At 64.2% G+C, this 24,806-nt stretch overlaps 4 protein-coding genes across 7 annotated transcripts; 1 reads left to right on the plus strand and 3 right to left on the minus strand.

Moving 5' to 3' along the window:
• Positions 1-1,619: 1,619 nt before the first annotated feature.
• Positions 1,620-4,449, minus strand: EBI3 (Epstein-Barr virus induced 3). The gene is made up of 7 exons (XM_068174302.1): positions 4,321-4,449; positions 3,634-3,764; positions 3,065-3,280; positions 2,852-2,969; positions 2,623-2,783; positions 1,981-2,144; positions 1,620-1,893 (listed from the first exon to the last, which is right to left on the minus strand). The coding sequence occupies exons 2-7, from the start codon at positions 3,731-3,733 to the stop codon at positions 1,741-1,743; spliced, it is 912 nt and encodes a 303-aa protein (XP_068030403.1). The 5' UTR covers positions 3,734-3,764; positions 4,321-4,449; the 3' UTR covers positions 1,620-1,740.
• A 190-nt stretch (positions 4,450-4,639) lies between these two features.
• On the minus strand, positions 4,640-11,164 carry ANKRD24 (ankyrin repeat domain 24). The gene is made up of 19 exons (XM_068174303.1): positions 10,965-11,164; positions 9,804-9,934; positions 9,638-9,726; positions 9,294-9,358; positions 8,909-8,966; positions 8,761-8,831; positions 8,472-8,578; positions 8,211-8,398; positions 7,977-8,005; positions 7,787-7,879; positions 7,499-7,603; positions 7,342-7,386; positions 7,125-7,223; positions 6,956-7,028; positions 6,739-6,860; positions 5,529-6,659; positions 5,154-5,291; positions 5,015-5,080; positions 4,640-4,849 (listed from the first exon to the last, which is right to left on the minus strand). Exons 1-19 carry the CDS (start codon positions 11,034-11,036, stop codon positions 4,772-4,774), a joined length of 2,760 nt encoding a protein of 919 aa, XP_068030404.1. The 5' UTR covers positions 11,037-11,164; the 3' UTR covers positions 4,640-4,771.
• Positions 11,165-13,888: 2,724 nt separating this feature from the next.
• On the plus strand, positions 13,889-19,178 carry SIRT6 (sirtuin 6). Of its 2 annotated transcripts, XM_068174301.1 has the most exons (9): positions 13,889-14,050; positions 15,211-15,338; positions 15,602-15,784; positions 16,997-17,056; positions 17,458-17,553; positions 17,784-17,864; positions 17,947-18,070; positions 18,169-18,256; positions 18,333-18,756. In XM_068174301.1, exons 1-9 carry the CDS (start codon positions 13,985-13,987, stop codon positions 18,377-18,379), a joined length of 873 nt encoding a protein of 290 aa, XP_068030402.1. In that variant the 5' UTR covers positions 13,889-13,984; the 3' UTR covers positions 18,380-18,756. The 2 variants fall into 2 exon arrangements, with proteins under 2 accessions (XP_068030402.1, XP_068030401.1); XM_068174300.1 differs by lacking the exons at positions 18,169-18,256; positions 18,333-18,756 and adding an exon at positions 18,763-19,178.
• Positions 19,179-19,697: 519 nt separating this feature from the next.
• CREB3L3 (cAMP responsive element binding protein 3 like 3) lies at positions 19,698-24,212 on the minus strand. Of its 3 annotated transcripts, none has more exons than XM_068174296.1 (11): positions 24,068-24,212; positions 23,726-23,836; positions 22,876-23,000; positions 22,510-22,765; positions 22,077-22,192; positions 21,693-21,824; positions 21,508-21,614; positions 21,313-21,381; positions 21,146-21,230; positions 20,741-20,837; positions 19,699-20,364 (listed from the first exon to the last, which is right to left on the minus strand). In XM_068174296.1, the coding sequence occupies exons 2-11, from the start codon at positions 23,739-23,741 to the stop codon at positions 20,018-20,020; spliced, it is 1,350 nt and encodes a 449-aa protein (XP_068030397.1). In that variant the 5' UTR covers positions 23,742-23,836; positions 24,068-24,212; the 3' UTR covers positions 19,699-20,017. The 3 variants fall into 3 exon arrangements, with proteins under 3 accessions (XP_068030400.1, XP_068030397.1, XP_068030398.1); XM_068174297.1 differs by having other exon boundaries at positions 24,058-24,198; XM_068174299.1 differs by having other exon boundaries at positions 19,698-20,364; positions 21,693-21,821; positions 23,726-24,207.
• Positions 24,213-24,806: the final 594 nt, after the last annotated feature.

The raw sequence follows: 24,806 nt of genomic DNA on the forward strand, positions 1-24,806 counted from the left end.
CAGGATCACCCCAGGACGGCCCAGGTGTGCCGGCCAGCTGGTTTGGGACCACGGAATGGACACACCACAGCCGACTGCCAGCATGAGGCCGAAGGCAGCCGCCACTTTCCCAGGGATTTTCCCTTTGCTGTGTGTTTGGAAGGTTACACAGCTGTAAGGCAGACACAGGAGGAGCTGGAAGCCTGCAGGGATCATTGCCTCCATCCCACATGTCCCATGGAAGGAAGCTCTCCTGTGGACTGACATCCCATTAATTCCTGCTGGTGGGAGCCTATTCCTGGGGCTGGAAATCCTTTGGAAGCTCCAGCTGCCGGCTGCTCATCCCGGCAGATAACTCGGGTCCCATTCCTGACCTGGTGACTCGTATTTATTTTCTCATTTTATAAGAACCAGGTTCTTCCCTGCTCTCATTCCTGGTGGGAATGAGAACAGGCTGGGTGTGAGGCCGCTCCGTCTCGGATACCCGAGATGGAAAACTGGGATTTTGTCCAACAGGCTGTCTGCGTTCCTGGGAAAAAGCTCGGCTCCACAGGCTCCCAATCGTGCCATCAGCTGGAGCGAGGTGGAACTTCACAGGATGGGACGAACCAGCCCTTTTTCCTTTTTCCTCTGTAAGGACAGAAAGTGCTTCCAGAGCCCAGAAGAGCACAGGGAAGAAAACCTGGAGGGCACAAAGCCTGGCAAAGCTTGGGAAAGGCCTCGGTGCTCTCTGGAAGGTGGCAGATCTCAGCCTAGGTCCCAGGCAAATCCCAGAGACGGGATATTGGGAAGGAATTCCTCCCTGAGAGGGTGGGCAGGCCCTGGCACAGGCTGCCCAGAGCAGCTGTGGCTGCCCCTGGATGCCTGGGCACTGTCCAAGGCCAGGCTGGAACGGGGCTTGGAGCAGCCTGGCATAGTGGAAGGTGTCCCTGCCCAGGGCAGGAGCGGCCCAGGATGATTTTTAGGGTCCTTTTCCCACCCAAACCCCTCCATATCTGCCCCCGTTTCCCGCCATCGGCCCGGCCCTCAGGCACCGAGCCCCGGGGTCTCCCGGCCCCGCGCGCAGGGGCCGCGCCGGAACCAGGCGGGGGCGCCGCGGCCCGCGAGCCTCGCTGCGCATGCGCACGGAGCCCCCCCCCCCCGCTGGAGCGCGGGAAGGCAGCGACGGACGGGACCATCGGGGGGCACGGCGGGGGGGGGAGGAGGGGGATCTGTAATGGCCACGGGGCTCCGGTGTGAGGTGTGGAACTCTCCGGGGCTCCGGTGTGAGGCCTGTGAGCGCCGGGGCTCCGGTTCTGCGGCTGCCTCAGCCCGGGGAGCGCCGCGCAGGGAACAGGCGCCCCTCGTTAATCACGGCACTCCCCCCCCCCCAGCCTCAGCCCACGTCCGACATGGCCGCCCACCCCTCAAGCCCGCCGTGTCCGTGACAGCCCCGCCCCGGTGGGCGCTGAGGGCCGGGGTGGAGCGGAGGGCGAAGGGACGGCCCTGGGGCAGAAAAGGGACCGACCCCAAGGACAAAAAAGAGTCAAAAGCAGGAAAACAAAGAGATTGTTCTGGAACAGCAAAGGGAGTGGTCCTGAGGGCAGTGAAGGGACCGACCCCAGGGGCAGCTCAGCCATCACAAACACCCCAGTCAGAACACGGACGAAGCCTCAAACCCTTTTATTGCCCATTCCTGGCAGCACTGGTGGCTCCGCGCTGCTGGGGTGGGACAAGGCACGGGAGCAGGCCTGGGGTGGGGACAGCGGCCCTGCCTGGCTGTCACAGCCCCACCCAGGGTGTCCCCGAGGCCGGCGGGCTCCAGGCGCTGAATTCCCCGCAATCCGTGATGTCCTTGGCGGCCACCTGGACGTGGTGGAGGCTGCCGGGCTCCAGGCCCGTCAGCGTGTGGGATGTCAGCTCGTACGGCCCTACCTGGGGACAGCGGCGTCAGGGACAGGGACGCGCCGGGCACAGCCACAGCTGTGCCTCAGTTTACCTGGGGGGGGCGGGTGGCAGTACCGTGGTGGGGATGGAGTTGTTGTCCCGGGAGTAGCGGATGCGGTACTGGAGCGGGAAATACTCCGGGAATGGCCAGGATGATGGAGGGCTCCACTCCAGCAGCAGCTTCTGGGGCTCCCCAGGGATGGGGGAGACCCGCAAGGCCTCGGGGGGGTCCGGCTTTACTGGGGAGACAAGGAATGAGAGAATTCCAGGATGGTTTGGGTGGGAGGGGACCTTGAGGATCATCTCATCCCACCAGGGACACCTTCCACTGTCCCAAGCTGCTCCAAGCCCCATCCAGCCTGGCCTTGAGCACTTCCAGGGATCCAGGGGCACCACAGCTGCTCTGGGAATCCATTCCAGGGCCTCACCACCCTCACAGGGAAGAATTTTTTCCAATATCCCACCAAAATCCTCCTTTAGATTAAAACCAACCCTCTTGTCCCACCGCTGCATGGAAAAAGTCACTTTCCTTCATTTTTAGACGAAGAGGGGATGCCGTGGCTGCGGGATCCAGCATGGGATTGCTGGGGACAGGGCCCTCATGTCCCCACTGTGAGCTGTGCAACTGAGCCCCAGCAAATCGTTGCACTGGTGATCCCACATCCCAAGCAGGGATCCTGCAGGGGACCGCGGTGTCCCCCATCCCGCAGCACTCACTGATGTTCTCCAGGAGGAAGGGCAGGGCTCCGGAGGCAGCTCCCAGCGGGTTCCGGGCAGTCACGTTGAGCTCGTAGGGAGTGAGGGAAAACACCTGCAGGTCCCCGAAGGAGCAGCTCCGCGGGCCCGTGAGGGTGCACTCACCTGTGTCTGTGCCGTGCCTGGGGACACAGGGACAGCTGCCAAGGGCTGGGTGACACGGGGAGAGGCTTTGGGGACCCCCACTGACCTGTAGGTGGCCACGAAGTCGGTGTCCAGCCGGGGGTCGGGGCTCAGCCCCCAGGAGCAGTTCACAGCCTGGGGGTAGCTGGTGGCCCAGCACTCGATGGCCGGTGGCGGGGGCGGGTCTGGGACAGGGGACAGGGGACAGGGGTCACCCCACTGCCAGCACCCTCGGGGACCCCCGGACAGCGGTGTCACGGCAGGGCTGGGGGACACTCACAGCCCAGCTGCAGGCAGATGGTGGCCCAGGTCTCGCCGGTGACGGGGTGGTGGCAGCTGTAGTGGCCCTCGTGGGCCAGGCTGGCGTTGGGCAGAGCCAGCCCCGGGGCCGGGAACGTGCCCAGGACGGTGCCCCCCTGGCGCCACTCAGCCGCGCCCCCCGGGCACGGCAGCAGCACCTCGGTGCCCAGGGAGCCGTGCTGAGGGGTGCAGGGACCTGGGGACACATGGGGACACGGAGGGGCAGGGGCACTGCAACAGGAAGGGTCTTGGCCTCCCTGGGTCCCTCAATGCCATTCCCAGTGTCCCCAGACCCCCACCTCTGCCTCTGGTCACCCCATGTCCCCAGACCCCCAGGCATCATCAATCCCTCCATGCCCATCTTCTGTACCCCAGTGTCCCCAGTCCCTCCAGTGTCCCCACACTTCTCTCTCTAGAGACACTGTCATTGTCCCCTGTCCCCAGTCCCCTCCATCCCTGCTCCCTCCATCTCCAGCCTGCCCAGTCCTGCTGTATCCAGGATCCCCAAATCCCCCCAGCCTCCATCCCAGTCCCCCCAGTCCCCCATACCTCTGTCCCCGTTGTCCCCATCCCCAGTGCTCCCTGCCGTGCCGTTGTAGGGAACAGTGCAGGCGGGTGCCACCAAGGCCACGACCCAAAGCCACCTCATGCCAGGAGACTCAGTGGGGCTGCCCAGGCACCTGTGGGGACAGGCAGGATGGTCCAACCCCAGCACTGGGGACAGCACAGACACATGTCCCCAGGGACATCACCCTGGAGCCACCCCACACTGCTGTGCCTCAGTTTCCCCCCCCCCCCCGGCCCTGCCACACACTCTGCAGAGGGATAGGTTCCAAAGGTGTCAGTCCCTAAGGGGTCAGCCAGGAAAGAGAGGGGGTGAAAATTTCCACTGTTCCTACGGTTTCCCAGGGGGACCTGCAGCCACCCCTGCAGTCCCACACCTGGAATCAGGGGTTTGTATCCCTCGGGTGGGTCCCCACCTCCATCCAGGGCAGGACTGTCCCTCACAGAGACCCCCAAAGCCTGGCCTGGGGGCCGAGCTGAGCTCTCTGCTGTCCCCCAGCCCAGCACCACAGGGACAGGTCCTGCCCTTGTCACCTCCCTCCACCGCTATGGGCTAGCTCAGCCCCAGAGGGGACACGCTCTGCTTTCCCTGGATTTGGGGCTGCCCCAAACCCGGCGCTGTGGGGTCACCCCAGACCTCCAACACCCCCTGCTCTGCCCCCAAACGCTCACCGCAGCAGGGCCAGCTGGGACCGCAGTGTCCCCGCCGGATCCCGGCGCTTCCCAGCCCATTTCCTCGCAGGAAGGGCCGTTCCCGTGGGGACGGAGCCGCTTCCCAGCGTGCTGCCAGACCCGCGCCCTTGGGAAAGGGATTCCAGCCCTGGCCAACAGGGTTCCCACCTCTCCCCTGCCACCACTCCCTTCCTTCACGGTCACCTTTCGCCTCAAGGGACGGCAGGGCTGGAGATGGTGGCACCGATCCCCTGCTGTCCCCCCAGGTCCCCCCAGCCCCTCGTGCCCACCCCGGTGCCCCCAGAGAGGAGCCACCCCATTAGTGTGACTATAAACAACTTTATTGCTGCTGTGCTGGGGGTGGGCTGGGTGCTGGGACAAGCAAAGTGACACACAGGGTGCTGTGACAGACCTGTCCCCCCATCCCCGTGCCACCCGTGCTGGCAGGGGCTCATCTGCCCTGCTCCTGCAGCCGCTGCATCCTCAGGATCTGGCACAGGAGTCTCTGCACGTCCTCGTCCATGTGGCCCTGGGGTGGAGGGGACATTGGTGGGCACATTGGAGTGGGGACATCAGGGAGGCTCTGTGCGTGTCCCTGAGCTGGCACCTGGCTCAGCCCCTCCGTTGCCTCCTGTGGATGGCTCAGCCCCCACCCCAGTGTCCCCAGCTGTCCCCAGCCCTGTCCCCAGCTGACCTGCACGGCATAGAGCAGGTGGCTCCGGTACAGCGTCACCACCTTGCTGTGCCTCGCCTCTGTCTCCTGCAGCACAGGGAGGGGGTTTGGCCACAGGGCTGGGGGCTCGGGGGAGCCCCAAACCCAGCAGGTGACCCACCTCCAGCTTCTCCTCCAGCGCCCGGATCCGCGCCTGGAGCGCGGCCATGTTGGGCGGGGACTGTGGGGGTCCCCCCGACTCGGGGAGGGCATTCAGAGCTTCCTTCAGCCTGAAAACCTCCTTGGAGAGCTCCGTGATCTGCACAGGCCACAGGGGTTACAGGTTACCCACAGAAGCTGTGGCTGCCCCATCCCTGGCAGTGTCCGAGGCCAGGCTGGATGGGGCTTGGAGCACCCTGGGATGGTGGCAGGTGTCCTTGCCCATGGCAGGGGGTGCAATGGGATGACCTTTAAAGGTCCCTCCCAACCCAAATTCAGTGACTCCACGTGTGTGGCTCCAAGGCCACCATTTCCCTCATGATTCCCTGTCCCCTACCTTCCTGTCCCTGTCCCTGACCAGCCGTGCCGCATCCTCGGCGTGGCCGTGGAGCTCCCGCAGCCGCCGCGCCTCGTCCTGGGCCTGCTCCAGCTGCTTCTGCGCGGCGCCCAGCCTGTCCTCGGCCGCCTGCCGCTCGCTCTTCATGAACAGCGCCTGCCGCTGCACGCGGAACACCTCCTCGCACGTCTTCTCGTGCCGCCGCTCCAGCTCCTGCAGCCGCTGCGCCAGCGCCGCCGCCTCCGCCCGCAGCCCGGCCTCGGCTGCCTCGTGCTGCGCCCGCGGCACGGCCGCCGCCAGCTCTGCCTGCAGCCGGGCGGCCTCACGGGCCTTGGCGTCGGCCGCGGCCTCCAGCTGCGCCATGCGCTCCCGCAGGCCCCGCGCCTGCTCCTGCAGCGCCGCCGTGGCGCGGGCGTGCTCGTCCCGGGGCACCCAGCCCTCAGCCTGCGCCCGCTGCAGCCATGCCGGGGCCTCCTTCTCGTGCTCCCGCAGCCGCTCCCGCAGCGCGCCCAGCTCGGCCTCCCGGCGCGCCAGCGTGGCCCGGAGCTCTGCCAGCTGTGCCTCGGCCTCCGCCTGCTGCCGCGCCGGTTCCGGAGCTCTCGGCCTCACCTCCAGCTCCCGCCGCAGCGCCTCAGCCTCGGCCTCGGCACGCCCGCAGCGCTCCAGCAGGGATTCCTTCTCCCGCAACGCCACTTCAACAGAGGCTCCCGGCGAGGCCGTGGCCTCCACAGCCTCCAGCTGGGCCTGCAGCTCCTTCAGCCGCCGCTCCCGCTCCTCCAGCTTGGTCTGTGCCTGCTTCAGGGCCGCCCGCGCCTCTGCCAGCTCCATGCCCGGCTCCCGCTCCCCCGACGGCGAGGAGGAGGAGGATGTCTGCACCCCCAGCTCGCCCAGCGCCGCCTTGCACTCGCCCCAGGCCCAGGCCGGCTCCTCGGCAGGACGTGGCCCTGAGGTTCCCTCCAGGATGGGCTCCGAGGCCGCGTGCTGCCCGTCCCCTCTGGCCCGTGCCGTGGCCTCCCTGCCCTGTGCCCGCAGCTGCTCCAGCTCCCGCTGCAGGGCCTGGTACAGACTGGCGGGCACCACGTCCCCTGGGGCAGGGGGGCTGCTCTCGTCCCGCTCGTAGTTCTCCAGCACCTGCCAAGAGACCGTGAGACCACCGTGGGCCAGGGGACAAGGAACAGAGGGACAGATGGACAGACAGAGGGGGACGTGCCTGGATTTTCTCTCTCAGCTCCTTGTTCTGCACGGTCAGGGACTGCACCTGCCCCTGGAGCGTGGCCAGCAGCTCCTCGGCCGAGGGGCTCAGTGTCTTCTTGGAGAGCAGCATCTCCGCTCCTGCAGGGCACAGGGACCTGGGGCTGTGCCCACCAGTGCCCCCACTGCCCAGTGTCACCTCCCCAAGGTGTCATTGGGAGACTGGCAAGACCTACCTGGGAACTCAAGCGGGTCTCCCTCCTCGTCCTGCAGCGTCTCAATGTCATAGCTCGTGTTCTCCTTCTCATTCTGGGGGTGCAAGGTGGAGGTGACGCCCCTGTCCCCAGCCCTGGGCACTGCCAGCTGTGTCCCAGGCACTGCCAGCTGTGTCCTGCCCACACCCACCTCCATCGAGGATAGGCGGCTCCGCAGAGCCTCCACCTCCTTGCCCAGCTTCTCCTTCTCCCCATCCTGTGCCACCAGCCGCTCCTCCAGCTCCCGGATCTGCAGGGCAGGATATGGGAATAGGGTTCCCTTGGCTCCTGGCAGAGTCCTGGTGGCATTCCCAGCACCAGGACCCTCGAAGAGCTGAGGTCACCTCCAGGCTCTTCCCTGGCCTCACCTGCTTCTCCATGGAGCGCAGGGAGGCCTCATCCAGCTCTGCCCGCTGGCAGGATCCAGGGAGAAAACAGGGAGGGATGAGTGCTGTCCCCATGTCCCCTGTCCCCTCTGCTCCCCAGGGATGCAGTGGCATGTCCCCAGGACCCTGCAGCCGGTACCTCCCGTCTCTGCTTCTCCTGCTGCTCCAAGCCCCGGATCTTCTGCAGGAACTGAGCCCTCTCCTGCCGCAGCCGCACGATCTCCTCGTAGGCGTCCCGGTCCTCCTGCAGGGAATCACGGAAAGCATTGAGTCCAACTCCTGGCACAGGAAACCCCAAAAATCCCACTGTGTGCCCGAGGGGGCTTTTTGGCACTGACCCCCCAGTGAGGGAATCCCTCATTAAGGAGTGTTTTGAGCTGCTCTGCACCTGCCAGGCCAGGTGAGGACCTGGGGACCCATTTCTCACCTGGCTGGGGGTGCCCAGAGGAGGCAGAGGGGCCTTCCTCTTCCTCGGGGTGCTGTTCTTCTCCCTGACAGATGACTGGCTGGGCGAAGACGTCTGCGGACACCCCAGGGCAGAGGGGATGTCACACCCACAGTGCCCCCCCTCCTTCCTGAGCCAGGGGACCCTCTAGGAATGGGCACCAGCCCCTCACCTGCGACGTCTGCTCAGTTGACTCCTCTTCTGTGGGGCAGAGCAGGAGGGAAAAGAAATTGGGGAGATTTAGAGGCTCAGAGCTCAGAGCAGAGGCACCTCGGCTGGGGACAGCACATACAGAAGCAGCCCCAAACACCCAGGAAAAGGGGACACATCCCCACCAGCCCCGGACGGCCAGTGACAACCCCCCAGGGATGGTGACGGGGAGCCTGGGGTGCCCCGGCAGCCTCACCGCTGGCCCAGGAGCGGCGCTGGGCCGCCTCCTGCAGAAGGTGCTGGATGAGGGCGTTGCCCGTGGCCAGCCCGTAGTGAGCGGCGTCGTGGCCGGTGGCGTCCACCACGGCCACACGGGCACCGGCGCTGACCAGCACCTCCACAGTGTCCACGCTGCCGCTCTCGCAGGCCAGCATGAGGGCTGTCCTGGGCACGGGGAGAGCGCGGGTGAGGGGACAATCCCTGCGGCCGCTCCCGGCCCCCAGTGCTGCAGCCCCACCTGCCCTGCAGGTCCCGGCAGTTGACGGCGGCCCCGCGGTGCAGCAGGTACCGGCACAGCTCCGAGTGGCTCATCTTGGCAGCCAGGATCAGCGGCGTGGAGCCGTCCTGGGCACGGCAGGGGGTAGGATGAGCAGAGGAGGCTCAGATCCTCCCGATATCACCCCAATTTCCACGTCCCACCTCAATTTCTGTGTCCCACCCCAATTTCCCTGTCCCACCCCAAGCTGTGCTGTGTATCGGGACAGCCCCAGCCTGGCACAGCAGGACCAGGAGCAGAGGGACCCCACCTTGTCCTTGCTGTTCAAGGGAGCCTTGAAGTCACAGAGGATCTCGGAGCAGGAGATGCAGCCGCTGGCAGCTGCGGACAAGGACAGAGGCTGAGCGCTGCCCCCATGGGGACATGAGCAGGACAGGGCTGGCACTGTCCCTACTCACCCGCCAGGTGCAGCGCGGTCCGGCCACTGCCATCGGCCACGTCCACGGGGCAGGAGGCCTGGGGGGAGAGCCTGGGTCACGGGAGGAGGGGGACAGAGGGACAGACTGCTCGAGTGGCTCTGTGGCACGGTGAAGGACAGGGGACTGAGAGACTCCGTGGTGTGGTGAAGGAGGGGGACAGACAGACCAACCCCCTCTGGCTCCACGCTGTGGTGAAGGACAAGGGACAGACCTCTGTGGCTCCCTGGTGCCAGGCAGCAGCACACAGAGCTGGGAACCACCATGCCAAGGCACTGGTGAGGGAAGGGGGTTCAAGGACAGGGAGGACACCGCGCTGGCACAGCACCTCCCTCCCTCCCTCTGTCCCTCCTCCCTCTCCATGTACCTGCAGCAGTTTGCTGACACACTGAGGGTGGCCGTGCTTGGAGGCCAAGTGCAGGGCAGTGTAACCTGGGAAGGGACAAACAGGTCAGAGCGTGGCCAGCAGGGCTGTGCCAGAAGGGCAGTTTGGGGACAAAGCAGGATCTGCTGGAACAGGGAGGAACAGGAAGGGAACAACCCCAGGAGCTCATCAGGCACTGCTAGAGCTCCTTTAGGAAACTGGGACAATTTACAGCCCCCCACGTGTGGCCACCACCTCTATCCCCTCAGCCTCAACACCTGGGGATGACTGGTGGCCCTGTGTGGCCCATGGCATTAGGCAGGGGCACGTGGTGGCCATGCCCTCACCCGAGCTGTCCTTGGTCATGGCATCCACGCCGTGGGCCAGCATTGCTTCCAGGCAGTCCACGTTGCCCCGCGTGGCAGCCAGGTGGAACCTACAGTGAGACCAGGGGCTGAGGGACTCGTGTCCCCTGTCCCCAGCCGTGTCCCCAGGGCAGGGCCTGGCACTCACGCGGATTTGCCCTCCGAGTCCAGCTTGGTGGGCACCAGGCCCTTGCGGAGCAGGAGCGACGTGACCCGCCCAGCATCGTTGTAGTCCACGGCCTGCAGCAGCTTCTCGTCGTTCTTGGTCCAGTCCTGGCTCTGCAACAGGGCCCAGAGGAGGCTGTGACAGTGTCAGCTGTGACAGTGCTGTCCCCAGGGTGGGCAGGTCTGAGCTGGGCTGGCTGTCCTTTTCCCCAGCCCTGCTGTGCTCCATCCAGCCCTGTCCCTGGGGGTGACGGTGTCAGTGCCCCTCTCCTGGGAGCTCACCCCCAGGTACAGAGAGTTCAGCAGGAATTGGGATGAAAATCCCCTCCAGCCCCACCAGTTTGCAGCTCACAGAGCAGGGGGATTTACAGACACAGCCCAGTTTAGCTGTGCCAGGCTGGGATTTGGGAGTGAGCCCAACTGCTCTGGGGTTTGCCCCTGCCACCCTGAAATCCCAGTACTAAACCCAGCCAGCAGCCTGGGAGCCCCAACCCTGCCCATTCTCCCTGCTGATCCCATTCCCAGCCCTGCTGAAGCTGTAGCTCCTCCCGGAGCAGGAAGGGATCAAACCAGGGCGAGCACAGCTGGCAGCGAGAGCAGATCCCCAGGGATGCTCCAGCCTCCCGGGACAATGGGACACAGCGCTGTCCCCCCCAAAACAGGACCGCGGCTGGTTGGGATTTGCTCTCCTGGTGCTCCCTGTCCCGAAGGAGCGACCCGCAGCGGGACAGGACCGGGACGGGGACTGCAAGTCCTGGGTTCACCCCGCAGCCCATGACGACAAAGCGGCGCTGGCTGCGCTCTCGGCGGCAGGAAATGGATGTCACCTTTCGGGAGCCGCTGGCACCTGTCCCAAACCCGCCTGTGCCCGCCGGGTGCCCCCCGAGCCCCTCCAGCCCAGTGGGACCGGGGACAGGGAACAAACCAGTCTCCCAGGGTTCCTGGGCAAACTGGGAGGGTGGTGCCCGCTCCCCCCACTCCCTGGTCAGGCAAGGACAAAGCAGGATGGGGAGGACACGGGGGAGCCCCGGGATGGGGATGGGGATGGGGATGGGGATGGGGGGTGCAGGTGGGGCGGGGGGGACACGGCTCAGCCCGCAGGACGCGACCGGAGGGGAGCCGCAGGGGGGGGACCGGGACGTACCGCGAAGGAGGCGGCGGCACAAAGGCAGATCTGCTTCATGGTGCTGAGCAGGAGGCGGCGGGAGGACGCCATGCGCCCCCCGCCCCCCGCCCCGGCCAGCACGGGCACCCCCGAGCCCGAAGCGCTCCGGCATCGCCGCCCGGGCGGGGGCCGGGGCTGCGGCAGTGGGAGCCGGACCCGCCTCCTCCACCCCCGGCCCTCCCTCCTTCCCTCCCTCCTCAGCGCATCCCTGCATCCCTGCATCCCGCCACGGAGCGGGGAGCAGCTCCCAGGCAGGGACCGGCACCCAGACTGGTCCCAGTTAAAACGGGAGAGGTTGTGAGGGGGCAGCTGTCCCACCTCGTGCTCAAAAGCACTCCCAAAACAGGGCTGAGCATCCTCCTGGCCCCCGAGGAGGGGGACCTGGCACCCACCGCCCTGCCCTGGGGCCAAGGGAGGGGTAGAGCCCCCCCACCTGCACCTCCCGCCCCCCCCCAAACACCCCTCAGGGAGGAACCCCAAAACGCAGAGGGTCCCCAGGCGCTGTCCGGGCAGTCCCGGTGGCAGCAGGACATCGGGAAACTCTCAGGGACGTGTCCAGGGCAGTGTGGGGAAACTGAGGCATGGAGCACCCCGAGCAGGATTGTCCCCCAGACTCAAGGTGAGGGGCTTCCAGCTGTGTCCACATGTCCCCAGCTGTGTCCCTCCCAGTGCACTGGGGACAGTGCTGTCCCCCTCTGCCCTCTGCGGCCTTGTGCCAGGCTGCTGCTGAATAATTGAGGAGCATCGACAGGCTGGTTCCACAGGCTGTGGCAGCTGGCAGAGTGGCACTTGTCCCCAGGAAGGGGACAGGAGGGGACCTGGGACCCGCTTCCCTCTCTTTTGCTTTGCCCCACTCCCAGCAATGGCTCTGGGAGCACTGGGGGTGCACTGGGGGCTCAATCCCCCCAGCCAGAGTGGCAATGCCAGCCTCCATGGGGCTGCTGTCCCCATTGTGAGTGACCAGCCCATGTCCCAGGGCAGGTCCCCATGTCCCTGTGACACTGGGGGCATCCTGGGGGAAATCCCCAGGTCCTCATGTCCCAGCAAACATCCCAGGGCAGGTCCCCATGTCCCCACGGACACCCTGGAGCAGATTCCCATGTCCCCACGGACATGCTGGAGCAGGTCATCGTGTCCCCACGTCCCCAGGGATGGCACTCACATCTGCCTTCTTGAACTTGGCCTTCAGGCTCTTCATGGTGGCTCAGCCTCAGCCCTGTGGCACCTGCTCGGGAGGGATGGCCACGCTCCAGGAGGGTCTGTCCCTGCCTGGGGACAGCTCAGCGCCCCCGATCCCGCTGCTCCCAGCCCGTCCTGGCGTTCCCAGCGCAGCGCCCGCAGCCGGGAACCGGAGCCGGGGATTGTGTTACGGCCGCGGCTGCGGTTACAGCCCCGGGCAGCCGGGGGGGCCGGGCCGGGCTGTGTTTGGGGACAGGGGACACGGCCTGGGGTGCTGGTGGTGCCTGGGGAGGGCCAGGCCCTGATGGTTGGCACCCCTTGCCCATCCCAAACACCCCTCACCCTTGGTGGCACCTCTTGTCCTGACCTGACATCCCCTTCCCCACCCTGGCAGCCCCTGGTTCTGCCAGCACCTCCTGTTCTTGTCAGCATCCCCTGCTCCTCCCTGGCACCCCTGTCCTTCCCTGGCATCCCCTGCCTTTGTCAGCACGCCCTGTCCTTCCCTGGTAGCCACCGCTCTGCCCTAGCACTCCTGCCCTTGCCAGCACCCCCTGTCCCTCCTTCCTTCCTTCCTTGGCATCCCCTTCCCTTGGTGGCACCTCTTGTCCATCCCTGGCACCCCTGCTCTTGCCAACACCTCCTGCCCATCTCTGGCACCCCCTGCCCATCCCTATCTCCCCCCCGGGCCGGGGGTTCAGTGCAGGTGGGGCAGTGTCGGGGCAGTGTCGGGATAGTGGCAGGCTCAGGGTGAGGGCACTGTCCGGGCAGTGTCCGGGCACTGTCTGGGCAGTGTCCAGGGAGTGTCGGGGCGGTGTCCAGAGCAGTCCCGGGGCAGTGTCGGGCAGTGTTGGGATACTGTCAGGCTCAGGGCAGTGTCGGGGCAGTGTCCGGGCAGTGTCGGGGCAGTGCCGGGATACTGTCAGGCTCAGGGCAGTGTCGGGCAGTGCCGGGGCAGTGCCGGGCCGTGTCCGGGCAGTGCCGGGGCAGTGCCGGGGCAGTGTCGGGCAGTGTTGGGATACTGTCAGGCTCAGGGCAGTGTCGGGCAGTGTCCGGGCAGTGCCGGGGCAGTGTCGGGACACTGTCGGGACAGTGCCGGGGCAGTGTCGGGCAGTGTCCGGGCAGTGCCGGGCAGTGTCCGGGCAGTGCCGGGGCAGTGTCGGGGCAGTGCCGGGGCAGTGCCGGGATACTGTCAGGCTCAGGGCAGTGTCCAGGCAGTGTCCGGGCAGTGTCCGGGCAGTGTCGGGCAGTGTCCGGGCAGTGTCCGGGCAGTGTCCGGGCAGTGTCCAGGCAGTGTCCGGGCAGTGTCGGGCAGTGTCCGGGCAGTGTCCGGGCAGTGTCCGGGCAGTGTCCGGGCAGTGTCCGGGCAGTGTCCAGGCAGTGTCCGGGCAGTGTCGGGCAGTGTCCGGGCAGTGCCGGGGCAGTGCCGGGATACTGTCAGGCTCAGGGCAGTGTCCAGGCAGTGTCCGGGCAGTGTCCGGGCAGTGTCCGGGCAGTGCCGGGGCCGTGTCCGGGCAGTGTCCGGGCAGTGTTGGGATACTGTCAGGCTCAGGGCAGTGCCGGGGCAGTGTCAGGCAGTGCCGGGCCGTGTCCGGGCAGTGTCAGGGCAGTGTTGGGATACTGTCAGGCTCAGGGCAGTGCCGGGGCAGTGTCGGGCAGTGCCGGGGCAGTGCCGGGACACTGTCGGGCCGTGTTGAGGCGCTGTCGGGACAAGCTGAGGGCAGCCCCGCCTTGCCCGGCTCCAAGATGGCGGCGGCGGCCCCGGGGCGTGTCCCGCGGCCCCGGCCCCGCCCGGCTCTTCCGGCCGCGCCGCGGCCGCGCCGATGGCGGTGAATTACGCGGCCGGGCTGTCCCCGTACTCGGACAAGGGCAAGTGCGGCCTCCCCGAGGTGAGCGCGGCACCGCCGGGTGAACCCCCGCCCGCCCGGGGGAGCCTCCGCCCGCCCGCGGCGCCCCCCGCCCGCCCGGGCCTCCCGCGGGCCCTGCCGCGGCCCGGCGCGTTCCCATGGCAACCGCGGCCTCGGCCCCGCACCGGGGAGGGACCGAGCCCTTTGTGTGTCCCCAGCACATCCCGCGGCTCTCTCCCTGTCCCCCTTGTGTGGGTGCCTTTCCCCAGACACCCCATGGCTCCCTCGTCCCCCTCATGTCCCCCCCAGGCCGCCCCCAGCTCCCTCCTCGTCCGCCCTCAGTGTCCCCTTCCATGGCCTCCCTGACCCCGCCCGGCGGCTCCTTCCCTCTCCCCCCACAGCCCCCCATGGCTCCGTCCGTGTCCCCCCTGAGCCCCAGCAGTTCTTGGGAAGCCTAAAACGGGGTTTGGGGGGAGCCACAGGGACACTCTGGAGCCTGTCCTGAGCCAAGGGGATGGTGAGGGGACATGGACACACAGGGTCCTGTCCTCGTCCCTGTCCCCAGGAGATGGGGCTGGAGAAACATCTCAGGAATTAAATCTCGTGCCCAAACCAGCGTCTCGTGTCCCCACCTTCACTGCTCCCATGTTCCTGGCCGTCCCTCGGCCCTGCCCTGTCCCCAGAGCTGGTGGCACTGCTGGTGACAGCTGGGGCTGAGCACAAGTGGGGTGGCCCCGGGTCGCTCCTGGAGCCCAACCTGGGGCAGCTGCCTGTCAAAGCAACAAACTGCCTGTTGGTGCTGGGTGTTCCCAGCCCCGTCCCTGCACGGAGACGCTCCAGACAACGTGGAGCCTCTCCTATTTAATGTTTCTGTCCTTAAGGAATGCAAAATCATTCATGGGTAAGGAAGAATTGTGGGTTACTGGGCTTCTAGAATCATGGAATCCCCAAATGGTTTGGGTTGAAGGGACCTGAAGGATCATCCAGTGCCACCCCTGCCATGGCAGGGACACCTTCCACTATTCCAGGTTGCTCCAAGCCCTGTCCAGCCTGGCCTTGGACATTCCAAGGATCCAGGGGCAGCCACAGCTGCTCTGGAAATTCCATTCCAGCGCCTCCCCACCCTCACAGGGAAGGATTCCTTCCCCATGTAATCCATGCCCACAGCTCTCCATCCCACGCTGGTTTTTGTCTTTTCCCAGATTTTTGACCCTCCGGAGGAGCTGGAGCAGAAGGTGCAGGAGCTGGCAGAGCTGATCCGGAGCTCCTCCCATGTGGTGTTCCACACAGGGGCAGGGATCAGCACGGCCTCGGGCATCCCTGACTTCAGGTAAGTCTGAGGGCTGGGAGGGTGGCGCCTCCTCCAAGTCCATCTTCCTTCATGGAAAGCTGTGATTTAAGCCACACCTGCCCCATCCCTGCTGTTCATCCTGGATCCAGCTGCAAACACCATTTTCCATCTTGCACATCTCAGCTGTTGCCACAGAACCCCCACATTGTTTGCATCAAGCCCCAGAATCCTGTTGATCCATGAGCTCTCCTCCCATGGATGGGGCACCTGGAGCCTGAGCTCTCCCTTCCTGCTCTTTCCAGGGGCCCCAATGGTGTCTGGACTATGGAAGAGAAAGGGCTCTCCCCAAAATTCGACACCACCTTTGAGAATGCCAGGCCCTCCAAGACTCACATGGCGCTGCTGGGGCTGCAGAGAGTGGGAATCCTGAAATTCCTGGTCAGCCAGAACGTGGACGGCCTGCACGTGCGGTCAGGATTCCCACGGTACTTTCCCAGCCCCACACAGGGGGTTTCATTCCCAAGGAATCTCTGCCCTGTCTGATACGGGGAGTGGAAGCTGAAAGGGATAAACCAGCTGGAATTTAGAGGGGAGAGGTTCTGGTGCTGATTCAGAGGGTCATGGAATGAAATTAGCCTTGGTTGTTGCTGTCTAGAAATGCTTCCAGGTGCTGCTTGTGCACAGGAAAAACAGATTATGGAATCATGGAATCCCAGAATGGTTTGGGTTGGGAGGGACCTTAAAGCCCATCTCATTCTCTTGTGCAAGTGTCTGTTGAACTCAGTGATGCTTGTGGATCCCTTCCAGCTCAGGATATTCTGTGATCCCTGGGAACAGTCAGGGCCAGGCTGGATGGGGTTTGCAGCAGCCTGGGACAGTGGGGGCTGTCCCTGCCCATGGAAGGGGGTTGATCTTTTAAGGGCCTTTCCAACCCAACTCATTCTGTGATTTTATGAGTCAGGATGTGACTGAGGAGCATCCACGTGTCCTTGGAGAAGGTGCCTCTCATAAACACCTTCAGACAGAGCTGCCTCCAGGGCATTTCCTATCATTACAAGCCCCAAGTCCTGGATCCTGCTCCCAGCCCCGTGTTTGTCTGTTTAATCTAAACAACCATGGGAAAAGCAGTAGGGAATGATGACAGAATTCCATGGTGCTCCCACAGCCTGGAGCCACTAGCTCCTATTCAGTTCAGCCCAGCTCTGCCTCCCAAACGAAACCTGTGCTTGAGTAAGCTGAACTGGGGCCAAACTGGGGGAAATCAAGTCAGTCCTGTCTCACGCAGCCTGGAGGAAGTTCCCAGCGAGCGTGGGGCTCTGAGGAAAATAGGGAGAGCACAGCAGTGTTTTCCACTGGCTTCTGCTCTGAGCCTGAGGGGAATTTTAGGAAAAACAGGTGTCAGAGGGCTGGAACAGCACAGGGACAGACAGGAATGTTGGGTGCTGGAAAAGCAAAGATCTGGGTGCTCCCAGGAGCAGAGATTTGAGTGGATCAGGAGCTGCAATCAGTGCTGCAGATGGAAACATTAAAATTAAAAGGCTGGGACCTGCTGTCCCTTCCTAAGTCCCTGTTGGGGGATGAACCCATCACCTGGCAGAGCTGGAATGCAGGGAAGCCCTTGAGGTTGCTGGGAAGGAGGTAGGGTTCTCCCAGGGCTCCCCACCCTTCCCCAGCTCACCTGTGCCTTTCTCCCACAGGGACAAGTTGGCCGAGCTCCACGGGAACATGTTTGTGGAAGAGTGCGTGAAATGCGGGAAGTACGTGAGCCCTGGGAGGGGCTTGGCTGGGATCTCCATCCCAGGGGGAAGCTGGGCTGGGATCTCCATCCCAGGGGGAAGCTGGGCTGGGATTCCCATCCCAGGGGGAAGCTGGGCTGGGATCTCCATCCCAGGGGGAAGCTGGGCTGGGATTCCCATCCCAGGGGGAAGCTGGGCTGGGATTCCCATCCCAGGGGGAAGCTGGGCTGGGATTCCCATCCCAGGGGGAAGCTGGGCTGGGATCCTAGGATCTCCATCCCAGGATGGGGGCTTGGCTGGGATCTCCATCCCAGGGGGAAGCTGGGCTGGGATCTCCATCCCAGGGGGAAGCTGGGCTGGGATTCCCATCCCAGGCTGTGTTGGGCACTCCAGCCCCTCGCTGAGCAGCTCTGTCTCCGCAGGCAGTACGTGCGCGACGCCGTCGTGGGCAGCATGGGGCTCAAGCCCACCGGCCGCCTCTGCAGCGTCACCAAGGCCCGGGGGCTGCGGGCCTGCAGGTGGGGATCCCTCCTGGGATGTGGGATGGGAGGATTATCCAACAGCCCCCCAGATTTGGGAGAAGCATCCCAAGGTGCAGGAATATCTCTCTGGGGGCTCTCCATCCCTTCACAGTGTGGGGACAGGGAGGGTGGGACAGGCTCTGGTTGTCCCCTCTGCCAGGGCAGCTCTGCTGCCTGTTCTCCTGCCTTTTCCAGGGAAAACCATGGTCCCTGTGTGTGTTTTCCAGAGGGAAGTTACGAGACACTATTCTGGATTGGGAAGATTCCCTGCCCGACCGTGACCTGACGCTGGCAGATGAAGCCTGCAGGTACTGACACCCTGCTCAGGAGGGGAACAGCCCCTTCCCACCCATCCATGCCCTGATTCTGGATTTCTCCTCCTCCCTGCAGGAAAGCTGATCTCTCCATCACCCTGGGGACCTCTCTGCAGATCAAACCCAGCGGGAACCTCCCGTTGATCACCAAGAAGAGAGGAGGGAAGTTGGTCATTGTCAACCTCCAAGCAACCAAACACGTGAGTGAGCGTCCTGCAGCTCTGCACTGCTCCTTTCCCCTCCTGTCCCCTGTCCCAGGCCCATCCCAAGTTTGTCCCTGCACGTTGTCCCCTCCCAGGTGGCCTCTCTTAGCAGTCAAACAGGCTGGGAGTCCTGGGTTGGAGGGTTTAAACCTGCAACTCCTGCTAAACACGTAGAGATGGCAGGTAAATATTAGAATCATGGAAAGGGCTGGGTTGAAAGGAACCTTAAAGCTCATCTTGTTCCCTCTCCCATGGGCAGGGACACCTTCCACTATCCCAGGCTGCTCCAAGCCCTGTCCAAGCTAGTCTTAGGAGCAGAGTAAAAGCTCAGCCTGGAGCCTGCTGTGTCCTCTCGGGGTTTACAGCCCGATGGAAGGGCCACACACATGGAGCCTGTGGAGGGCATGCTCGGTTCCTGCTCAGTTCCTGCTCAGATGTTGGTGCCCCAATTGTCCAAAGTCTTTAATACCCAGAGCTGGGAGTTCCTGGGATGTCACCAGAGCTCCCTTGTGGCTGTCACACTGTGTCCCTGCTCTGTCCCTGTGTCCCCATCCCCAGGTGTGGCTCCAGCCCACGCCCCAGCAGAGCCCCAGGGCCAGCTCATGTCCCACTGGGAATGACACACGGGGGACATCGCCGTGTCCCTGGGAGGGGCTGTTTGTCCCCTGAGCCGTGTCCCTGCTGTCCAGGACCGCCAGGCTGACCTGCGCATCCACGGCTACGTTGACGAGGTGATGACCAAGCTGATGAAGCACCTGGGGCTGGAGGTGCCCGAGTGGACGGGGCCGGTGGTGGTGGAGAGCGCCGAGCTGGCCAAGGGCGAGCAGCTGCAGGGGCGGCTGAAGGAGGAGCCCCTGGGCCAGCACAACGGCACGGGAGCGCCGTGTGCCGGGAACGCGCCGCTGGAGCGCCGAGATGGGCTCAAGCAGGAGTGTCCCAGCCTGGACACGGGGCCAACGCCGGTGAAGAAGATGAAGGTGGAGCCTCTCCTCACCTGACCTGGACTGTCCCTGTCTCATCTGGGCTGCTTTTCCTACCGACTTTTTTTTATACCCTTAAATATTGTCCCTTTTTTTATGTCAGTATTAAACATACTTGAATTGTGGCTCACAGAGCAGCTGCACCCACGGGCCTAGGGAGGGCCTTGCATAGAGAAATTCTTCCCTGTGAAGGTGGTGAGGCCCTGGAGTGGAATTCCCAGAGAAGCTGTGGCTGCCCCTGGATCCCTGGAAGTGTCCAAGGCCAGGTTGGAGCATCCTGGGACAGAGCAAGGTGTCCCTGCCATGGCAGGGGTGTCACTGGATGGGCTTTAAGGTCCCTTCCAACCCAAACCATTCCATGACTCTGTAATTCCACGTCACTTGGTCATGGAAGGGGACTGGTGCTGGCTGGATGCCAGTTGGACTCAGGGCTGGGAGCTGTGGGAGGGTGCCCTGGCCCCAGCTCCAGGTTGGGCATGGCCATGTGTCCCCCCTCTCCTGGGCCCCTCATGGCAGCTGGGCTTGAGGTCCCCCTGACCCGGGGCTCCTTGAAACCTTGTGGATCACCCCCTTTTAAACTAAAGCAGGTGGATTTTTTTTTCCAAAATATCTTATATTTAGAGATGAAAATAAAATTCTAAAACCAAAACAAAACCAAGAGTAAAACCAACCAGTTGCACCATCAGCAGCCAACCAGGCCAGGGCCCCTCCTGCTTCCTCAGCCCCATCCTGAGTGACCCCAGGTCCCTTCCACAACTCCCACTGTGCCAGGGGGGCAGGAGCAGCCCCTTCCCTCCCAGTAATGCCAGTGGGAACCGGTCTCCTCTTCCCAGTTCACAGAATCCAAGCAAAACCAAGCAGGTCCAGCATCCGGAGGCAGATCCTGGAGGGGTCCCCCCAAGGGCGTGTCCTGTAGGGGACGAGGTGCTGTCACCCCATGGCACCCCCGTGCTCCCTGCTCTGCCTAAAGCTCCTCTGCCGGCTCCAGCACCGCGGGCCGACCGTGCCCGGGCTCGGACCACGCCAGGGATGCCAGCCCTGGGTGTGGCACAGAGCCATCCCCTGGCACAGCATCGGCATGGTCCCCATCCTCATGGCTCAGCCCCTCGCTGGCCGAGGCCCGTGTGTCGTTCTGGAGGGACCCTTTGTCCAGGAGTGCTGGGAACGTGCCCTGGAAAGCCTCGTGCAGGGTCTCGGGGGTCTCCTGCAGGGGCTTCGACCACCGTGGCTCCAGGGGCTTCTCATCTCCGGCCTGGGCCTGGGTGTGAACCACGCGGGAGGCGGCGGCGTTGTGCAGGGACCTGGAGAAAACTGAGCCCCACGGAGGGTCAGGGCCTGGGCCAGGGCCCTGAGGGTCTATCACAGCTCTGGCTCAGCTCAGCACAGCTCAGCACAGCACAGCCCTGGCACAACCCAGCACAGCCCCAGCTCAACTCCAGCACAGCCCAGCCCCAGCACAGCCCAGCTCAGCCCTGGCACAGCTCAGCACAGTCCTGGCACAACCCAGCAGAGCCCCGGCACAGCCCAGCTCAGCCCTGGCACAGCTCAGCACAGTCCTGGCACAACCCAGCAGAGCCCCGGCACAGCCCAGCTCAGCCCTGGCACAGCTCAGCACAGTCCTGGCACAACCCAGCACAGCCCAGCTCAGCCCTGGCACAGCTCAGCACAGCCCCAGCTCAGCCCTCACCTCGCACTGGCCTGAAGTCGCCATTTGCTTCGGCCTTGCTGGAGGCAAAGGGGCTGATGGAGGGGAAGACAATGAGGGTGAAGGAGAGCAGCAGGACCTGGGGACAGAGGGGACATCACTGAGCACAGCAGAGGAGAGGAACCAGGAGTTGGGTCACAGCTTGTGGCAGACCCAGGAGTGCATGTATTCCTCCATCCCTCCCTTCTGGTTCATGTCCTACCAGTGCACACCCATCCATCCATCCGTCTATCCGTCCATCCGTCCATCTGTCCATCCATCCATCATCCATCCATCCATCCGTCCGTCCATCTGTCCATCCATCATCCGTCCATCCATCCGTCCATCCATCCCTCCCTCCCTCCCAGCCCATCTCCACGGCTCCCAGGGTTTGGAGGCCCCACGCACCGCCAGGCAGGTCCCTGTCTGTGCTGCCTTGTTGCTCGACTGAACCACCATGGCCTGGAGCTTCTTCAGCTGCTCCAGGAGAGATCTGGGAACAAGGAGAGCCCATGAGCCTCCATGCCAACATTTCCCACCCCACCTTGTCCCCATCCCACCCCGGGAACACCTACGAGTTCTGCTTCTCCAGATGCAGGACTTTCCTCTGCAGCTCCTGGTTCTGGGCCGTGCACGCCGACATCCTGGGACAGGGAGAGCAGCAAGGGGTCAGGGGACAGCTGGGGGGGCTGGCAAGGAGCAGAGTGCCCAGGGTGCCACCCCGGGGGTTGGTGTGTCACTGTGCCCAGGTGAGGGGCTGGGCTCTGTACCTGCTCTCCAGCCCATCGATGTATTCCTTCTTCTTCTTGCGGCTCTCCTGAGCCGACTGCTTGTTTCGGATCTTCCTCCGGATCTTCTTCAGCACCCGCTCCTCATACTGGGGGAGACACGGGGGGTCAGGGCCACCAGGGCTGGGACCCCCACTCCACACCCCTCCCAGGTGTGTGGCACCCACCTTGGTGAGGGGCAGCTGCGTAGGCAGGGTCACCCCCTCCTTCAACAGCAGCTTCTTCTCGTCCTCCGTCAGCACCAGCTCCTGGAAGTGGCCCTGGCTCGGCCGGAGCAGGGAGCCAGGAGCCTGTGGCTGCTGCAGGAACATGGAATGGTGACACCTTTGGGTGGGGGTCACCCCCCACTTGGCCCCAAGGACCCTATCTGGGACCATGGTGAAGGTGCCTTGGGCCAGGAAGGGACAGGGATCAGAGACAAGGACTAGGAAGGGAATGGGAACAAATGTGGGGATGGGGAGGGATAGGGGTGGGAATGGGGGATGATCAGGATCCAGGAAGGGACAGGGCTGGGGACAGGGAGTGTTGGGGACACAGGGACAGGGACTCACATTGTCAGAGCTGCCTGAGAGCAGCAGGTCCTTGACGGTGAGGGCACAGGATGCAGGTGGGGGAACCACGGGCAGGTCCTGGCTCTCCTCCAGGAAGAACCCAGGGTGCCACATGTCTGGGTGAGGGCAGAGCAGAGCTGTCAGCAGTGCTGTGTCCCCACTGTCCCCACTGCAGGTCCCTCCCCCTGCCATGGCCCCACAACCAGGGTAACTTTCTGCCCAGTCCAGTGCCCCTGACTCTGTCCCCCCAAACTGTCCCTCTAGTCCTGCCCTAGTCCCCCCCCAACACCAGTCTGCCCAGTTCAGTTCTTTCCAGTTTCCCCCAGCTCCCTTAATTTCCTCACAGTCCCCCACCTCCCCCACTGCTCTCAGCTCCCCAGTGTCCCCAGTCCCTCCAGTGCCCCCAGCCTGGTCCTTTGCCAGCGTGGCTCACCCAGGTCGATGGAGACCTCGGGCTGCAGGACCCCAGACCCCACCGGGAGGGGCTGGGCCTGGCAGGGGTCGGTGTAGGGGTACAGGACCTCTCGGGGACCCCCGTCACAGCTCCGGGGGGGGCTGTCGTGCTGGTCAGAGGGGGGGTCCTCAGACACCCCGCTGTCACTGGTGGCCGGGGACCAGCTGGGCGAGTCCGACACCGAGTCCCCGGAGCCCAGGACGGAGCTCAGGAAGTCCTTGCTGTCTGGGGCACGCTGTGGGGACATGGCACGGTCACCGGGAGCACCTATCCCCTGGGCTGTGACATCCCAGGGCTGTCACCCAGCAGGGCCGAGGTGGGGCGGGGTCCAGGCCCGGCGCTCACCCTGTCCTGGGGCGAGGCTCCCGGCGGCGTCCCCAGCTCCACCTCGCGCAGGATCCCGTCCTGGAGGTCGAAGAGGAGATCCAGCAGGTCCAGGCTCTCGAGGCTGCCCGCGCTGGAGGCCATGGCTGTTGGGTGGCAGGGTCATTGCCCAGCCCAGGCCCCGTGGTACCTCCCAGAGCCACCCCCACACGAGCTGCACGGCCCCGGGGACACCTTGAGTCGTGGGGCAGCTGGGAGGAGGCAGGGGCATGTTGGGATTCACCTGGAAAAGCCCTACAGGTGTGGGACAGGATGTGGGGGCTCCAGGCATGGCAGTGCCCCCCGCTCCTTCCAGCAGCTGAAGTTCCCAAATCCTCCAGTTTTCCACCCAGAGCTGCCCAGCCAGGGGGTTCCCTCCTGGAGGTGACCGTGCTGGAAGGGCTGGTTAATCATTCTGGGTGGCAAGTGGAGGGGAGGGGACTGAGGCCACTGGTCACCCCAGGGAGGTGACTCGGCCCCAGGGAGGGGACTCAGTCCCTTACTGCTACCTGAGGCACTGCTTGAGACCCTAGTCTGAGAGCCACTGGGCCAGCTGACCACTAGCCCAACTGGCCAATCAGCCAACTGACATCCCAACTACCCGACGAGCTGACCCACTGACCAACTGGTTGACCAGTCAGTTAATGAACTGATCAAGAGACAGACCAAATGGTCAACCTGTTGGCCAAGTGACCAATGGATGGACTGCCCGAACAACCAGCCCACTGACCAATGGACTGACCAGTCAACTCTCTGCCTGATTGACCAACCAACCCACCACCCACCCACCCGACTCAAATGTCCTCCAAGCCAGTTGGCAGCCAGGACATACCTGAGGGAGATGCCATAGATTGTCCTCTCAACCCTCTCTGAGCACAGGGGAGCACGGTGGACAACAAGCCCGGCCTTCACCCTCCTCCTCTTCCTCCTCCTTTGTGATTCCCTGACCCGAATGGCAAAGTTTAAACTCCAACTGCACAGAAATAATATCCCAGATTGCAAAATGTCCCAGCCCTGATTGGGGCCGTCAGAGTGAGATGGCAGGGCCACCCCGGGGCTGGACCCGTAACTCATTAGCCAAATGTTTTTGTGCTCCTCTGCCAAGCGGGGCGGGAAGGGCCGGGGCTGCCGGGCAAAGTCCAGGTGCTATAATTGTCCATGAACCTTCACCCACTTTTGGGGACAGTTTCCCTTTTTTCAGACGTCTCGGCATTAATCACATTCGATGCGTGCTGAGGGCAATATCCGGGGATGTTTGCTTGGGCTCTACCACTTACGGCTTATCCACAAAAACCTTGGTGGCCGGTGGTTCTCTCTGGAGAGAGACCATTGACAAGGGATGGAGGAACAGGACACAGGCAATGCCTTCCCATGGACAGAGGGCAGGGATGGGTGGGATATTGGGAAGGAATTCCTGGCCGGGAGGGTGGGCAGGCCCTGGCACAGGGTGCCCAGAGCAGCTGTGGCTGCCCCTGGATCCCTGGCAGTGCCCAAGGCCAGGATGGACACTGGGGCTTGGAGCAGCCTGGCACAGGGGAAGGTGTCCCTGCCATGGCAGGGGTGGAATGCGATGTGTTTAAAACCCATCCCCGCCCAATCCTGAGATTCCAGGAGTCCCTCATGGCTGTCTCGGGCCAAACCTTCATCCCCCCGCAATGAGGGGGCACCAGCACAACGCCAGCACCTGCGTCCCCTCAGTGACTCCCAGCCCAGCGGATCCCGGGCACGGGGAGGGGACAGAGCTGACTAAGGCTCCGTGTGGCCCAGGCGTGGCGCGGGGACAAGGCCACGGCCCCTTATCGGCCGCCCCACGGCCTCTGCCCGAGCAGGCGGCGGCTGCTCCCTGCTTTATGGCCCCGCCGGGACCGGGCAAAGGGCGCCCGCCCGGTGCCGCCTCCCGGGGCCGCTCATGA

This window comes from Anomalospiza imberbis, chromosome 27, assembly GCF_031753505.1.
Source record: "Anomalospiza imberbis isolate Cuckoo-Finch-1a 21T00152 chromosome 27, ASM3175350v1, whole genome shotgun sequence".
NCBI lineage: Eukaryota > Metazoa > Chordata > Aves > Passeriformes > Viduidae > Anomalospiza > Anomalospiza imberbis.